The sequence below is a fragment of the Choloepus didactylus genome, assembly GCF_015220235.1.
Source record: "Choloepus didactylus isolate mChoDid1 chromosome 25 unlocalized genomic scaffold, mChoDid1.pri SUPER_25_unloc1, whole genome shotgun sequence".
Taxonomy (NCBI): domain Eukaryota; kingdom Metazoa; phylum Chordata; class Mammalia; order Pilosa; family Megalonychidae; genus Choloepus; species Choloepus didactylus.
The window spans coordinates 2,087,264-2,104,995 of NW_023637606.1; the positions used below are offsets into that span (position 1 = coordinate 2,087,264).

Below are 17,732 nucleotides of genomic sequence, written 5' to 3' on the forward strand. Positions count from 1 at the left end.
CTGTCAGCTGCTGGGGCTCCCGGGGAAGGCAGTGAGCGGTGGGTGGGGGCGCCCCCAGGGGGCCTCGCAGAGGAGACACCGAGCGCTGGTGATGCGGCACCCCCTTTTCCACCCTCTCCCAACCTGGGGGCTGTGTGTTGGTTCCAGGAGAACTGTGAGATCCTGAAGGAGCTGGTGAGCCTCCGGGCCCAGAAGTCTGGCCTGCTGGGGTTCCGCACGCACGCTGACTACGTCCTGGAGATGAACATGGCCAAGACCAGCCAGGTCGTGGCCACCTTCCTGGGTAACACCCTTCATCCCCCGTGGGTGCAGTCCCCGGGCCTAGGCTTGGGCGGGGGCAGCTGTGAGGTCCTGTGGAGTGGGGATCACGATAACGTCCCCCGACTCCCTCATTCCTCGACTTGGTACCTGGTCCCCACACGTCCTGGGCCGTCACTGGCCGTTCTCACGTCCGCTTCCGCCCCTTTCCGACCTGGCACACCCAAGGCCTTACTGCTCGCGGGGGCGCCCCGGGGCCTGTGGGGAGAGGGCGCGTGTGAGGCGGGGGGGCTGCCTTACCTTCCCCTCCCGCTGCCCCTCCAGACGAGCTGGCCCGGAAGCTGAAGCCCCTCGGGGAGCAGGAGCGGGCGGTGATCCTGGAGCTGAAGAAGGCCGAGTGCGAAAAGCGGGGCCTGCAGTTCGACGCCCGGATCCACGCCTGGGACATGCGCTACTACATGAACCAGGTGGAGGAGACGCGCTACAGCGTGGACCAGAACCTGCTCAAGGAGTTCTTTCCCATGCACGTGGTCACGCAGGGACTGCTGGCCATCTACCAGGACCTCCTGGGGCTGGCCTTCGAGCTGGAGGAGGGCGCCGCGGCCTGGCACGAGGACGTGACGCTGTACTCCGCCAGGGACACGGCCTCGGGGAAGGTGATCGGGAAGTTCTACCTGGACCTCTACCCACGGTGGGTGCCCGCCGGGCCGGGGGCGGCCCTCCCGTCCATAAGGTGGGGCGGCGAAGGGCCTGGTGCACAGCAGGTGCTAAATAGATGGTCTCCATCGTTGGTTCTCGGTGTTGCTTGGCCGCCTAGAGAGGAAAAGCAGTTCTGCCGAGGCCAGTCCGGGGTCTTAGGGAAGTGCAGGGACATGAGCGACGATGGTCCCCCATTTTCTTGAGGTTCTTTCTCCAGTGGAGCCTCTGAAGGGGGAGCCTGGGTCGGAGAAAGCCAGGGACTGTTAATCCTGTCCCGTGGTCTCTGGTGTTGGGGGCCGAATGGGGGCAGGGAGTGCAGTGAGCTAGTGGGCTGTTGGGTGATGGGGACGCCTGGCCAGGCCTGACACTGCCCCCTCCCAGGGAAGGGAAGTACGGGCACGCGGCCTGCTTTGGCCTGCAGCCGGGCTGCCTCCAGCAGGACGGCAGCCGCCAGATCGCCATCGCCGCCATGGTGGCCAACTTCACCAAGCCCACGCCCGACGCCCCGTCCCTGCTCCAGCACGACGAGGTGGAGACGTACTTTCACGAGTTTGGGCATGTCATGCACCAGCTCTGCTCACAGGTGGGTGTGCAGGGGGGCAGTGGGGGCGGGCGGCAGGGCCGGGCGGAGGGTCCGCTCTCAGCCCACTACCTGTTGGCGTCTTCCTGTGATGACACTGTGGGGTTGGCAGTGCCCTTCCCTGGAGCCGTCGGGAGGAGCGAGTGCAGGTGACGTCTGTGGTTTGCGTAGAAGGCTGCACGGCACCTACAGTCCTCGTGAATCATCTGTTAACATTCATAAGTGCTGTTTGGACGATCAAATACAAGCTGGCAATGAAAACCAAAGCAAGGCAGACACTTATCCAGCCCAGCAAGGTTGAAGGTGTCGTTCCTCTGAGCTCGGAGGTGCAGAAAGCTGGGCATCTGTTCCAGATGCTAACGCTGCTGCCATGCAAAATACCAGAAATGGGTTGGCTTCTATAAAGGAGCTTTACGTTACAAATCTATAGTTCTAAGGCCATAGAAGTGTCCATACCAAGACATAAGTAAGAGTACACCTTAACTGGAGAAAGGCCATTGGCATCTGGAAAACCTCCATTAGCTGGGAAGGCCCGTGGCTGACGTCTCCTTGCTCTTAGGTTGTGTTTCAAAATGGCATTCTCCAAAATGTCTCTGGGCTTAGCTTCCTGGGGCAAACTCTGGGCTAGTATCTCCAAAGCGTCAGCAAAAGTCTGCTCTCAAGGGCCGTCTGCAAAATGTCTCTCTTGGCTGCCTTGACGTCCTTCTGTTTGTGAACTTTTATAGGATTCTAGTGATTAAATTAAGATGCACCCTGAGTGGGTGGGGTCCATCTCTCCATGGAAATTACCCGAACGGTTCGCCCACAGGTGATTGAGTCACATCTCCATGGAAACACTCAATCAATAGGTTCCAACCTAATCAATGCTGGTATGTCTGCCTCCTTCTAAGATTGTATCATAGAATATGACTTTTGGCGGGACATAATATAGCCAAACTGGCACAGGATCCCCCAGAATTTTCAGGTCCCAGGCCTCAGATCAGCTCCACAGAGGCCCTCTGCACCCTCACACAGTCGTGATTTCTGACCCTGAGAATGTTCTTAGGGGCCCAGTGGGGACCGGGTGCTCTCTGAGCACTAGGCCAGCTCTGCTGGGAAGGCGGCTCAGGCCCCCGGGCCCAGCACCTGCAGCGGGTACCACCTGCCTTTCCCGTCTCAGCAAAGCCTGGTTGACCCTGACCTTGGGTGGAGGTCACCAGGGGTAACAGTGGGTGAACGTCCTCTTACTCCCTGCCCACGTTTCTCTTTGTTTTTTTCAATTTCATTGGCACACACCACTGGCAGACAGCACCCCGAGAGACTTGAACACTGCTGCCCTCGCTTTCCATATTCCTTTCCTGTGTTTTCACCTGCACACGTATACGCGCAGCTTTCTGTTCCTCTGAACTTCGTGTCGGGTGGACGTTCTTCCCCGTTAGCATTGGTCTTTGTTGATGCGGCCACACAGGAGCTGATGGAGCCCATCTGACGTCTCCTACCTGCCGAAGGGACAGCGGGCAAGGCCAGCAGCCCCTGGACCTGTGGTGGCCGCGCCTCGTGGTTTCCGGTTGCATTTCCCTGGTGACTGATGGTTCTGAGCTTCTGTCCTTGTGCCCGTTAGCATTTCCTGAAGCATCTGCTCAAGATCTTTGTCTATTTTTTTTGATTAGGTTTTGTTTTTTCTTTGTTGAGTTTCTAGAGTCCCCTAGAAATGCTGGATAAGATTCCTTTGTCAGGTGTATGTTTTGTGACTTTCTTCCCAGCTGTGGCTTGTGGGTTTATTTTCTCTACAGGTCTGTTCTTTGTTTTTTAAACAGGCATGCTGAGATGTAGTACACGTATCACAGAATTTACTCGTTTAACGCGTCCAATTCAGTGGTTTTTAGTTTTTTCTCAGAGCTCTACAGCCATCGCCACAATCAATTTTGGAACATTTCCGTCACTCCAAAAAGAAACTCAGGACCCCTTAGCAGGCATTCTCCATTCCCCCCACCCCTGGCAACGTCTCTCCTCCTTTCTGACTCTGTGGATATTTCCCATTGATGGAATCGGGTAACGTTTGTCCCTTTGTGTCCGGCTCCTTTCCCTGAGCACCACGTTTTTGAGGTTCATCCAGGCAGGAGCTCAGGCCACAACTTCAGTCCTTTTATGGCCGAGTGACGCTCGTCTGTGTGGACGGACCACTAGACAGCGACCTGACGAGCAGAAGGTTTGCATGGTGACGAAATCCACTCTATGAACTTTTCTTGTTTACGGTTTGTGCTTTTCTGTGAACTGTTGTAGAAATCGTTCTCTAGCCCTCAGCACAGGATTCTTTTCCTGACTTTTTCCCTGGAAGTGTTATAGTTCCAGCTCTCTGTTGGGGTCTGTTCTCCGTTGTCCGTGGCGTGAGATGAATTTGGGGGTCAGCTCTGCCTCTGAGTCAGTCAGCCTGGCCTTGTTGCCCAGATGGGTTTGGGGCGAGCCTGAGGCCGGTGGGCCCGTGGGCGGCGGGGAGGCGAGGAGAAGCGTGCGCTGGGAGAAGCAGCAGGCCCGGTGGACCCACGTTCCGTATCCACCAAACACACCCCCCGTAACCTCTGCTCTACTTCCTGTCTTTGGATTTGTTTTTTCTAGACATCTTTTAAAAGTGACGTCAGACAACTTGTGACTGGTTTGTTTCCCTCAGCGTCATGAGTCCAGGGTCCATCCACACTGTAGCACGGGTCAGAACTCCATTCCTTTTCACGGCTGAATGATGTTCCATTGTCTGGAGGGACCCTGTGTTTCCCTCCATCATCCAGTGGTCGCCTAGGTGGATTCCACGTCGGTGTTGGGACTCTGCTCGAGCCCCTGCTTTCAGTTCCTCGGGGTCTGCACCTGGGGGCGGGATAGCGGGTCGCGTGGCGCCTCTGTGTTGAGGTTTCTGAGTTGCCGCCAGGCTGCATCCCAGCGGCCGCCCCGTTTCACGTTCCCACCAGCACCAGCCCTGGAGCCCCACTTCCCCACAGCTTATTTCCCATGTCTTTAGTAACAGCTGTCCTTGTAGGCATAGAGTGGGGGGTCTTGTTGTGGTGACTGGTTTTGAAGATTGAAAAAGGAGGGATGGGGAAGCCGAGGGGTGACCCAGGGTGTGGTTGGGGGAGCGGCGGGGGGGGGCCCAGCCATGAGTGCAGATGGGGCTCCATGGAGCCATTCCAGGGGGCAGTGACCTGGGGGCTGGGAGGCAGGCGTGTCATGTTTGCGTGTGGCATGTAGACAGCCGGGTTCTGAACAGGGCCCGGGCACGGGAGGCAGCAGTTGGCGCAGGGCCCAGAGGACAGCACTGGGGTCATTGAAGCTGTTGGCGTGGACGAGAGCACCAGCCATGAGGGGCCCTCCTGGGGCGAGAGCCACAAAGGCGCCAGGTGGCTGGTCAGGGCTGTGGGAGGACCCCAGGAACCCTGGGTCGGGAGGTAGAGGGCTGGAAAGCTTTGGGGCAGGGGCCCACGGAGGGGCCGGGAGGCAGACGAGGGGTCTGCGGGGTCAGTGGCTGCTCGCAGGGAGTGACGGGAGCGTGAGAGGGGCCCACCCCCCATCTCCACACAGCTGCCAGCAGGCTCCTTAACCCAACGTGCCCAGACAGCGCCTCCTTCATCTGGCCCGATCCCCAGCAGGGAAGGAACCTCCTCCAGGTGCCCAGGCCCCCCTCAAGTCGCCCCAAATCATCTCTCACCTCCTGCCGGCCCTGCCTCCGTGGCTTCCCACCCCTCTCCCCCCTCCCATTGCTGCAGCCGCCTCCAGACAGGTCTCACCTCTGCCCATCCCACCTGCAGCCAGAGACGCCCCTAAAGGGCAACAGTGCATGGCCCTCACCTCCTTGGCCCTCTGGGGGCTCTGGAGCCCCTCAGCCCCCAGGCCTGATGGCCCCACCTCGGCCCTCACACTCTCCCCACTCACCCACTCCCCATCCCCGATGCCCAGTTCTCGGGGACTCTCTCTGTCAGCGTCTGGGTGCTCTCTGCCAGCGCCCTCAGGGCCCCCCTCGGTTGCTTCAGGTCTCTGCTGCGGTGTCCTCTCATTAGGAAAGGTGTTCTCTGACCCACAGCTCTCCATCCTCCTTTCCCCGTTTCCCCAGCTCCGCTCTCTCCATGGCACTCACTGTCACCAGCGCGCGCGCGCACACACGTACACACACACGCACGCACACACACACACACACACACACACACGCTGCTCTCGCTGGAGCCCAGCCCCAGACCAGTCCCCGGCTGGCTGAGCCCCTCGGGGCGCGTGTGCGTGTGTGGAGAGGAGGGGGAGAGGGATGAGCCCCAGCCAGGCCCGCGGGGGCTGGTCTCGTTGATGAGCCGCTTCCCCCGCGTGGAGGAGCGGGAGGAGGGCCGCGAGCGTGTCCATCGTCAGACTCGGGAGCCACCAGGACTCGGCCACGGCGGGCTCCTCTGTCCCTCTGGGGTGTGGCGCTCTTTGGGAGTGTTGGCTGCATCGATGGGGGATGAGTGGGGATGGGGGCAGGGACGGGGGTGTCTGGGGCAGGCTCAGGTGGCCCCCGGCAGCCGGGGATCCTCGCCGGCCCCCGCCGTGACCAGGCTTTGCCGTCGGGTCACCATGACCCGCCCGTGGCCTGCTGCCCGCGTGTGTGCACCTGTGGCCAGGTGAGGCTGGGCCGCGGGGAGGGGCGCCGTGCTGGCAGTCACCCCTCTGTGCCCACCCAGGCCGAGTTCGCCATGTTCAGCGGGACCCACGTGGAGCGCGACTTTGTGGAGGCGCCATCGCAGATGCTGGAGAACTGGGTGTGGGAGAAGGAGCCCCTGCTGCGGATGTCGCGGCACTACAGGACGGGCAGCCCCATCCCCCAGGAGCTGCTCGAGAAGCTGCTCAGGTCCCGGCAGGCCAACACAGGTCCGCGGCACCCCTGCCCGCCGAGGGGACCCCGGCCTGCCCAGCTCCCCGGCCCCGCCCTCTGGGCAGCCCTGCCGGTGCTGGGGCATGGGGCAGTGGCAGGAGCCCTTTGGCAGCTCTTGGCCTCCCCAGCCCGTTGCCCGGGCGGCATGCAGCAAGGCCTGGAGTGGGCTCGGGGTCCTGGACCACTGGGACCGGGAGCCACCTCAGCCTCCTCCTCACCGCCCCCCACAGGCCTCTTCAACCTGCGCCAGATCGTGCTCGCCAAGGTGGACCAGGCCCTGCACACACAGCCGGACGTGGACCCAGCCGCGGAGTACGCTCGGCTCTGCCAGGAGATCCTCGGTGTCCCGGCCACACCAGGTAGCTGCTCGGGCCAGGAGGAGGCGACCCCTCTCCAGCCTGGGGCCCCTTTGCAGGCTCCCCCCAGCTCCCTGAGTGCCCCCAGAACAGCCCGGCCCAGCAGTGTGGGCTGCTTGCAGCACCTTCATGGCTGCCGTCTGTGCTGTGTACTGTTCACTCCCCAACCCAGCACCTCCACTGGCCAGGCCCCCCGCTGGGCCTCCACGTTTAGTTTAGGTGGCATCCAGCAGAGAAAACTGTCCCTTAATACAGTGGGTCTCTCCTGGGGTGGCTGCGTCCCCAGGGGACACTGGGCGATGTGTGGGGACGTTTGTGGTTGTCATGACTGGGGATGGGGCTCCTGGCATCAAGTGGGGGGATCCCAGGGAGGCTGCTCAACACCCCCCAGTGCCCAGGACACCCCACCCAGGGAACAACCCAGCCCCAGCGTCAGCAGCACCGAGGCTGTCGGATATCCCCTTGCAGGGGCCCCCTCCTCACGCTGCATGCTGTGTGTTCTGGGCACCTGAGTCCAGTCATCACTCCTCACGCAGCATCGGGCACAGATCTGGTTCTCCTCCTTGACTGGGCAGGTATGGGAGCCACTGCTCCCAGATCCAGAAAACTTACATGCCTGGGCACCTGGGTGGGTCACACAGGCCGGCCATTACCTGGATCCTGGCCAAGTTACCTGGTTCCTGTCCAGTTTATGAGTCCTGGTTAAGTTACTTGGTCTGACTAACTTACCTGGGTCCTGACTAAGTAACCTGGGTTCTGGTCAAGTTGTGGATCATGGCTAAGTTACCTAGTCCTGTCAGATTACCTGGATCCTGGCTAAGTTACCCGGATCCTGGCTAAGTTACCTGGATCCTGTCTAGGTGCTGAGAATGCAGGGGTAGGGGCACGAGCACCTCCAAAGAAAGAACCAATTCTTTTAACCTTTGCTTTAGATAAATATACAAACCTAGTCTTCCCAGATTCCCAAAGTACCACATGCTCTATAAAAACCTTAGAAGATCCGGAGCAGACCAGTGATTTCCTGTCTGGTGCTCACAAGCTGACAACGTGCTGATGCGTCAATTCTGAGTGTGTGTGTGTGTGTGTGTGTGTGTGTGTGTGTGTGATTTGTGTGGACGCTCGGGGAGACGTGCGTATGTGAAGGTAACGGATTGTGATGCACGTAGTGTTGTGTGAGTTAAGTATTTCATAAGTGTTTAAAGAAACCCTGCCAGCACCATTTTAGACAGTGTGTGATTCTCCATCGCGTGGGTGCGTTTTAGTCTGTTGAGTCACGTAACGTGGGGCACTCGGCCTGAGGCAGCCACGGTCCCCGTTTAAGGTGCTGCGGGGCAGACGCTTCTGTCCCTGACCAGCTGTCAGCGGAGACCTGGGTCCGGTGCCGAGACGGCCGCCCCGCTCCCGGGGCCCTCCCCGCCGCACCAGCCCCGTCTCCCCTCCGGCGTCCTCCCTCTTGGGCGTGGGTGCAGCCGGGGCTGACGCGGGCCCCCCGTCTCCCCGTGTCCCCCCAGGCACCAACATGCCTGCCACCTTCGGGCACCTGGCGGGGGGCTACGACGCCCAGTACTACGGCTACCTGTGGAGCGAGGTCTACTCGATGGACATGTTCCACACGCGCTTTCGGCAGGAGGGCGTCCTCAGTGGGCAGGTGAGTGCGGCCGGCCCCGGCGCCTCTTGGGACCTTTGGCTTCCACCGTCCTGGGCCTGTGGCCTCGGGGGTGGGGCCGGGGCTGGTGAGCACCGCTTCCAATCCGGACCCTTCCGCTCCGACCTGGGGGCTCCCCCAGTGAGTCCTTCCTGAATCTGGGGGGTGGGCTGCAGACCTGTGGGCTTGAGGGTGAGACAGACAGATGGAGGAGACGCTTCTCCGGGGACACCTGGTGTCGAGCCCGTCGTGCTCTTGACTGCCTGTGTGGCCTTAGATGCCACGTGGCCTCCCGGACCCTCGGGTCTCTCATCTCTGAACTGCCGAGAGTGCCCCATCTCCCCCCGATCTGGGACATTGCCGTGCACGGGGGCAGCTGCCACAGCCTGTGAGGGGGCAGAGGAGACAGCCTGGGCCTGGGGGTGCTCAGGGTACTTGGGGTGCCCCTGGGGGGTGGGGGAGCCCCTGGGGGGCTTTGAGGGTCTCTGGGAACACCGGCTTCCCAGCTGCCCCTCCCAGGTGCTGGAAGGCTGGGGCCAGGGGAGGCAGATATGTGAACCCCCCCACACACACCAGCTGTGTTGGGGTCCCTCAGACAGTTCACCCTGTGGCCGAGGACAGGCAGGCTGCCGCCCCCCTTTAAATGCACTTGCTGGGGTCCAGGCGCTTGGCTTCGGGTGGCGATCCTTCCAGAACACTGTGAGCCTGGGGCTTTGCTAGCACCAGCTAAGCAGTCCCGGGAGGAGCCCAGGAGGGGTCAGCCACCCCTCAGGGCAGGAGCCGGCAGTCAGCAAGGGGGTCATGGGGCCCGAGGATGCCGTGAGCCTCTTCAGGGGTCAAGACTGGGGGGCCCGGCCATTCCTGCCACCCTGTGGAGGCACATCCACCCTCCGTCTGGCTCAGATGAGAAGCCACCTGCCCGCATCCCCCAGGGGTGGTCAGGAGGCAGCGGTTCCCCCAGGCCTCTGGCCCGGAGCCGGCACGTGCCTGTGTCCCTGCAGGCTGGCTGGGAAAGCCAGCTGGGGGGTTGCCGAGCAGTTCTGATTCCTGCACACACACACACGTGCACGTACACACGTTCACAAACACACACACACCTGCTTTCCCTCTTGTTGAGCCTGTTCAGAGGGGCCTGCGTTTCTAACAGGACCCCTCTGTGTTGGCAGCACAGGCAGCCCCCAGAGCTCTCCTAGAGACAGGGCAGGGATTGCTCCCAGTAGTCCCCTGGGAGCCGCCCTTCCCTCCCTCCCGCCGTCCCCCGCACCCCGGCCAGACCCCAGCCTCCTCTGCCCCCACCCCACAGGTCGGCATGGCCTACAGAAGGTGCATCCTGCGACCTGGCGGCTCTGAGGACGCCAGTGCCATGCTGAAGCTCTTCCTGGGCCGCGACCCCAAGCAGGACGCCTTCCTCCTGAGCAAGGGGCTGCCGGTGGAGGGTGGTGAGCCGGGGGCCTGCTGACGGCACCCTGGGCTCTCCTGAGCCCCCACCAGGCAGCCCCCTTCAGGGCCAAGCAGCTCAGACCGCCGCCCCCCGCCTTCCCGGTGCCTTAGCTCCCAGGCTGGAAACAGGGTGGCTCCCCCACAGCAGTCCCAGGCAGGGGTGGCGAGGGGCGAGAGGGGCTGTTTGTTTTCTCTTCGGTTTTCACAGCCAGCCTCCGAAAGCCCCCTCGCTGGCCAGTGTGGGTTGACGAGAGCACGTCCTGTGGACGCCGGACACTCGCATCTCCCACATTCTCTCGAGACTTGTCTCTGCTGCCCCTCCCCACCCCAGGGCTCCCCTGGTTAGGAGAAGGGTCCCCTTTTGGATGCAGCCACTAGAGAGGGGGCCTCCCGGCCTAATACGGGGCGGGAGTCACATTTTGGTGTTTCTATTAAACCTCGCTTTTGACAGAGCCCGTGGGCAGGTGACCTGTTACAGCGCCCGGTGACACGCTCTCCGTGTGTGGGCACTCCACACTGGCTGTGTCCGGGTTGTGGGGAGACGGAGATGCTTTTGAAGCAGGTGACCCCAGAGGGTGGTGGAGTCTGGAGTGTCCCCTTGTCTGTGTGACCAGCCGGGGCCCGGGGTTGTTTACCCGGGTGTCTGCTCCTTTTCCTAATTCCTCTCCTGGCTTATCTGGAAAATCCCTCCCGGCTCCCTGCCCAGCTCTGGCTGACTGTGGGCTCAGGTCTTGACAGTCTGGAGGGCCCGGGGCTGCAGCCAGCGGACAAGAGCCACCCCACACGCCCGGGGCGACCGTTTTCCTCCCAAGGGTCTTGTCCACCAGGGAAACCTGCCTCACTCTGGGTTCGTGGATTTTGACTTGACGTGAGCGAGTTCTCAGCAGTGCTGGTGGAGGCACCTCCGAGCCTTTCCGGCCGACGTGACCTTGCAGACTTGAAGCCAGACGTGTGTGACTGCCGCCTCCGTGGCGACGTCCTGCCCTTGGGGAAGGGCAGCCCTCCTGGGTCCTCAGGTGACCACTTCTCAGAAAAACCTTAGTGGCATTTCCTGGTTGTGGCAGAAGACAGGAGCATGGGATGATGGATGCGCCCCAGTTGTTGAGTGGGTCTGACTGGACCTGTGTTTTCTTCGGTGGCTTTGAGCTCCCCTGTCCTCAGCCTATTGCATCGGGGACTCGGTGGCTGCGGCACCTGGGGCCCATCTCGGGCTCCCCCACTCTCCCCCACCCCGGCTCACCAACTCCTGGCCAGTCTGGCTGAGGGCTTTGGAGGAGAGGAGCTGCATTGCTCCTCGGTGGGTCGCCGTCCCCAGCTGGTGAGCATGATCCACGGTTAGGAGGGTTCTGCCAAGCGGGCAGAGATTGGCCTCAGGATGGGTGGCAGCTGGGGCTTCTGCTTAAAATGCCCGGGGCTCATAGAACAAACCAAAAGCCAGATGCAGGGCAAACCCAGCCTCCACACGGGCACCTGCTGCCATGCGGAGCCTCTGGCACAGGGAGGTGGGTGCCACTCCCCTCACCTCCCCCTGCCGGCCCTTGGGTGGCCTCTGCCTCGTCCCTTACCCTTCGGGGTACAGAGCCTCTGTGGCTGCACTGGGCCTGGGCGTGGGCTTGGCTTCTGGCCTGGGTGGACGGGCTCCTGGGTCCCCAGGACCCTGAGTGTCCACGTCAGGACAAGGCATGAGGGGTCTCCCTCTAGGGCCTGCAGGCCCTCCCTCTGCAGCCCCTTTTTCTTGGGCCCCTGGTTGGGGACCTGCGGAGCCACCTGCCCTGGCCCTCCTGTCCCAGGGATTCCGCCCCCCCACCACCACCACCACCAACCAAGGCTGCCCCCAGCACCTGCCCTCAGGTAACCCAGCAGCCCCGGGAGCTGATTCTCTGGCTTTGCAGCCACTCACCCCAGCCCCCATTGCCGAGGGACCTGGCAGTGGAGGTGTGGATTCTTGGGTCAGGGTCCTGCACCCCACGCAGCCTGTGGTTCTCAGACCCCCAAGAAGGTGGGAAGGGCCACCGTCCAGGAGAGCAGGTGAGAGGCAGGGCGGGGGCTTGTGCAGGCAACCAGGACCCTCACCTTCCTCGTCTCCGTCATGTCAAGGGGTCCCGCCCAGTGGGTGGCCTTGCCCCTCCCTGCCGTCCCAGGGCCCGTGAACTTGGTCCTGAGTCCACACTGAAGTCTCAGATCCCAGGGACGTGGTCCCGAGCCTGGGGCAGGAAGGGGCAGTAGTGCAGCAGCCCTTCATGCATGGGCATGGGCGCCAGGGCCAGGAAAACCTCTGGAAGCTTCCGCAGCCCTGTCCAGGATTCCAAGGGTGGGCTTGGAGGGCAGCCTATTAGGGTCTCCTTGGGCCCTGGTTCCCACTAACCCCCAACTCCTTTGCACCCAGGGGAGAAAGAAGGGAAGAAGGGAGCCTTGCCAAAGTCTCTGTGACGTTTCTCTGTAAACTTGCTTTTTGGCCTTAAAGAGACCTGGACCCAGAAGGGGTTTCTCCCACGAGTCGCCTGCACAGCCCAGGTGGGCCTCCCCCAGGTGGACAGGGCCCGCGGAAGCCGGCGGCTGGGTCCTGGCCTCTGCTTGCCTGGGGGTGGCAAGGCTGCCCATGCCCGGGCTTTGTGTCTGTCCCTCCATCTTGACCCTTCCACGAGGATCCATGGCCACCAAGGGTTGCCGAGATCCCTTCCTCCTGGGGGCCCCGACAGCCTCCCTCTCCCCACCTCTGCAGGTGGAGCTGTCGTGGGCCCCTGCTGCGGGCTTGGGGGTCTGCAGACGCCGTTTCCCGCACTCGCTCCCGGTGGGCTGGTCATTACTTCCCCTGGGTGGCGGTTGGGTCTCAGGACCCGTATTGGTTCCTTTTTCTTCCATCCGTGGGCATACATTTGTTTACCCACCCATCTGTCTGGACATTTGGGGTGCCTCCAGGTTTTCAGCTGTTACTAATAAAGCTGCAGTGGACTTTTGTGCACAAGTCTTTAGCTGGATATGTGCTTTCATTTTCTCACATTCTAGCCATTCTGATAGGTGTGAAGTGGTATCTCTTTATGGTTATAATTTGCTTTTCCTTGGACTAATAATGCTGAGCGTATCTCCATGTGCTTATTTACCGTCATTATTTCTTTGATGAAGTGTCTGCTCAAATCTGTTACCCCTTTTTGTATACTAGCAGTATACATTTCGAAAAGGAAATGTTTAAAGGTTAAAAGATAACGTATTAATTGGAGTTCTCCGAGGAAACAGAACTAACGGGATAAATGTGTAAATATTATTAGATTTCCTATACGAATCGGCTCACATGGTCACAGGGATTGGCAAGTCCAGATTCCACGGGTATGCTGCAAGCTGGGAACTCTGGTGAAGGTTTTGGTGAATTCCACAAGAGACGCAGGCTGACACATAGATAGAAATTCTTCTTTCTGACTGCTGAAATCAGTTCTCTGGAGACTTTAAAGCCTTCAGTTGATTGGATGGGACTTCTCTCATTACTAAAGGCAGTGTCTGTTGATTGTAGATGCAACCAGCCATAGATGCACTCAACAGACTTGTGATTTAAATCCATGAAATACCTTCACAGTAGTAATCGGGCCAGTGCTTGCTTGACCAAAGAACTAAATACCATAACCTAACAAGGTTGAGAAGTGAACTTAACCATCACATATACCATTTATAATCGCATCAAAAATATTTTCAAATACCTTGGAATAAGTCTAACAAAAGATGTGCCATTCCTCCACTTCTGAAAAATCAAAATATTGTTGAGGGGAATTAAAGAATACCTGAACAAATGGGGAGATACAGCATGGTCATGGAATTGGAAAGTATTTAAGACGTTATTTCTTTGCCAATTTGATCTGTAGCTTCAGTGCAATCCCAGCAGACTTTTTTTTTTTTTTTTTTTTTTTGTAGAAACTGGTTAGACACTTCTAAAATTTATATAAATATGAAAAGAATGTGCAGTGCCCCAGGCAGTCTTGAAGAAGAACGATACATTTGGAGGACATACACTATTAGATAATCAGTACTTACTATAAAGCTCCAGTATTTGAGAAAGTGTGGTATTGATACAAGGATGGGCCCACTGGTGGAACATGGAGCAAAAGAGAGTTAAGAAGCACCCACACATACATGGTCACTTAATTTGCACCAGTGGTGCCACTGCAAGTTGGTGGGGAAGGATTGTCTTTCTGCAAAACTAGTCCTGACCTGGAAAGTACTGACCCCTGGTCCCTGCCTCATACCATATGCAAAAATTAATTGTAGATGGATCATAAATGTACATGTGCAAAGTAAAACACTAAAGCTTTTATGAAAAAAAAAATGTAGGAGAATATCTTTAAGACCATCACAGTTGGCAAAGATACTCTAAATGGGGACCAAAAAGCATTAAGAAAAAGATTGCCAACGTGGACTTTGCAAAAATTAAGAACTTATGTTCATCAAAAGACACTATTAAGAGAGAGAAAAGGCAGGCAAGCCAGAGAACAGTAGAAGATACTTGAGATATGTGTACCAACAAAGAATTGACAATAAGAACAAAGAGGCAAAAGACTTGAACAGACACTATACCACCAAAGAGACCAAATTGTCACCAACTCTGAAATGGTACTCAACATCAATTGCCATGAGGGAAATGCGAATTAAAACTATGATGCAACTCTACATGCTCACCGCAATGTCTAAAAGTGAACAGCAAATGTCATGTGCTGATGAGATTGCAGAACAATTACGCTTTAGCGGTAGGAGTGTAAGTTGGTACCACCACTTTACAAAACTATTTGATGGCATCTACCAAGTTACTGGTGGGATGACATAATGGAAAGCCATGCAACAGTAAGTGAAGAACGAATCCTCCACAGGTAGAGCAGGGATGCCAACATACGTGACTCTCTCAGACGACGTTAAGTAAAAGAAGCTGAACCAAAAAGGATGCTGCCGTTTATATGAAATTCAAATACAGGCAAACTAATCAGAATAGTGGTCACCTTTTGAGGGGCATCGCATGGGAAGAGGGGACCCCCCCCAAGTGCTGCAAAATCTTGTTGAACTGGAGAGTAGTTACATGGGCATACACAACTGGGAATGTTTGGCCAGTTGCATATTTAATTTGCCACCATCCCTGCAAGCTATGCATCAATAAAAAAGATTATCACTTTCTGTTGATTGAGAAGTGGTTTCTGTTTTTTTATTATTTGTGTCCAAGTTCTTGTCAGATCCAATTTGGTTACCATGAATTTTAATTTCAAAATAGGACTAAAATCTGCATTTTAAACAAGACCTCCAGGTGATCTAACGCACACTTCATTTTTTAAGAGCCACTGGTATGGAGCAAGGCAGCAATTCCTGGTTTTCTTTGTTGTTGTTTGTTTTGTTTTGTTTTGTTTTTGTTATACCCAGATTCAATTTAATTAGCCCTGGAATGATCTTTTGTTTTAAAGTTCAGTTCAGTTGAGTTATTGGCAAAACCATGTGGGCTTGTTGCTTTATTTGGAGTTCGCTCTTTGACACCTTCTGTATTACTTGTATGCTGATTGAACTGTCTAGGTTTTCCATGTCTCCTAAGGTCAGATTTGGCAAGTTTTTTCTTAGAAAATTACCCCTTTCATGCACGTTTTAAAATGTATTTGTTGAAGCACGCAACTAGGTGAATGAACCTTGAGGACATTATGTTGAGAGAAATAGCCCAGAAACGAAAGGACAAATATTGTAAGGCCTCACTAATGTAAACTAACTATAATGAGCACATGCTGAGAATTAAATTTGAGAGCCTAGGTTATCAGGGGATAGAATGTGGACAGAGACTGGGCAATCGATGATGCAGGAGTGCAAGTGTTAAATGAGGGTTATTGTAAAGGCTCGTAGATTGTAAGCTCTTCCAGCAGTCACATCTATTCCTGAGTTTTAACTGTTATTTAAGAGATCTTCATTTGGTACAAAATTTATATTCTCTGTAGCATGCTATCTAATTTAACCTGTAGTCAATTTATACAAACAACATAATTACATGGAACTTAGACTAGGGAAAAAGATCTTGGTATTCTGTACAGGTTAATGTAATACCCCAATACACCCCAGAGTATTTGGGGCAGAAAATTTTAAAGTATTTTTTTAAAATGTATTTGTGTTGAACGCTGTGAGGATTGAATCGTGTTTCCCACAAAAGGCATGTTCAGGTCCCAACCCCTGGTTTGTGGGTGGAAAACCCATGTGTAAATAGAACCTTAGCAGATGTTATTAGTTAAGGTGGCCCCAAACTGAATGGGGGTGGCCTAAATTTAGTAAGGCTGAAGACCTTACAAGCAAAGGAAATTGGACACAAAGAGAAGCCATGGGGAGCAGCCAGAAGCAAGAAGTCAATGGAACCCAAAAGAGAAAGGAGAAGACACTGCCATGTGCCTTGCCTTGTGACAGAAAAGCCAAGGAACCCCAAGGATTTCTGATGAGCCAGAGACGCCAACCAGTGAGGGGGCAAGCCTTCAAGCCTCTGAAACCTTGAGCCAAAAGTCTCCTGTGGTTCCTTTTTGTCCCCAGCACTCTTCGACAATGACGCCATCTCCTTGAACGCCATCTTCTCTAGGATTCTGGTCCCTCTTCTTCACAGGTTGCACCAGCTCCATCTCACTCCTGGATCCCCTTCCTTTCTGGATGTCTACTTGCTGGAGTGTCCCAGAGCCGTGTCCTAGTCCTATTAGCTTCCACAACTCCAGCCTCTCGTTTAGTTACGTTATCCCACCCCAAGTCCACGTCATCTCTGTGGAGGTGACTCCCACATTTATGTCTTTCACCCTCGACCTCCTATACTTGACGTCCCAGCTGCCCACTTGATGATGACTCCAGTTGAAGGTTTAACATCTGCTGTGAAGCAAATATGTCCCACATGACCGTGGGTGACCTCTTCTCTGCCTCCCATCACCTGAGCTGTTTCCCTTGGAGCTTTCCCCACTTCCGTATGGTGGCGTCATCCATCAATGCTTAACAAGCCATGTAGGAGGCGTTCCTGGTTCTTCCCAATTCCTCATTTCCTACATCCAACCCTTCATCAGCTCTGACTGGCTCCTTCTGGATATGTCTGGACACCACCCCTTATCCCCACCTGCACAGCCATCACCTAATCAGGCTACCATCCTTTCTTACCTGGACAACTGCAAGAGACTTCTGTGCGTATCCCCATGCCATCGGTTCTCCATAGATCAGCAAGAGTGAGCTAAATGCAAACATCTCCCCAACTTAAAACTCCTCAATGGATTTCCACCTCAAATGTCAAGTACTTAGACAAGTCTTCTCAGACATCTATGGCCAAGACTGCACCTCTCCTGTCTGTCTCCTTACTCTGCTTTATGTTTCTTATCATATTATATATTTACTGGTGCAATTACTTATTTTCGGTGCACAGCCCCCCTCGTGCCCCCCCCCCCACATAAGGTCTATGAGAACTTGGTCTTAGTGGGTCCAGTGCTGCATGCCCCCACCTCCACCCTGCTCTGAGCCCATTGCCAACCCATCATGGTTACTCAAGGAATATTTGCAGATTGCATGGAGACAGGCTGTAATATTTCTTGTGGACAGAAGGCAGCAAAGCCTCACCATATCTACCAGTTCCAAGGCTCACCCCTAAGGGAATGCTCCAGGTAAGTACCTGGTTGGACTCTTCAAAGACTATGACAGGTGCCTTGGTCTCCTAAACCACTTTCCAGTAGAAGTATAATGTGAGCTACATATGTCATTTTGAGTTTTCTGGTAGCCTCATAGCTGAGTAAAAGAAAACAGTGTCCCAGAGTTATGGGCAGTACTGTTCATGTGAAGACTAAGGAAGGAAACTCTATAGCTTCTAAAAGCTCCAAGGAATTCTGTTTGACCCCAAAGCACCCTATTCAAATTTCCAAAACAAACAAACAAAAAGCT

The 17,732-nt window shown here is 56.2% G+C and overlaps 1 protein-coding gene across 3 annotated transcripts in view; it reads left to right on the plus strand.

Annotated features, from left to right (window-relative positions):
- THOP1 (thimet oligopeptidase 1) overlaps window positions 1–12,806 on the plus strand; it is a 30,576-nt gene extending 17,770 nt beyond the window's left edge. Inside the window, exons 7-14 of one of the 3 annotated variants that reach the window (XR_005214951.1) lie at window positions 148–283; window positions 583–949; window positions 1,339–1,540; window positions 6,208–6,394; window positions 6,629–6,757; window positions 8,266–8,402; window positions 9,703–11,867; window positions 12,304–12,806. Coding sequence is in view for 1 of the 3 variants with exons in the window: in XM_037823960.1 (XP_037679888.1) it covers window positions 148–283; window positions 583–949; window positions 1,339–1,540; window positions 6,208–6,394; window positions 6,629–6,757; window positions 8,266–8,402; window positions 9,703–9,858 (1,314 nt within the window). In the remaining 2 variants the exon portion in view is untranslated. Of the gene's footprint in view, window positions 1–147; window positions 284–582; window positions 950–1,338; window positions 1,541–6,207; window positions 6,395–6,628; window positions 6,758–8,265; window positions 8,403–9,702 lie in introns of all 3 variants that reach the window. The other 2 variants (XR_005214950.1, XM_037823960.1) reach the window with 2 other exon arrangements.
- Window positions 12,807–17,732: the final 4,926 nt, after the last annotated feature.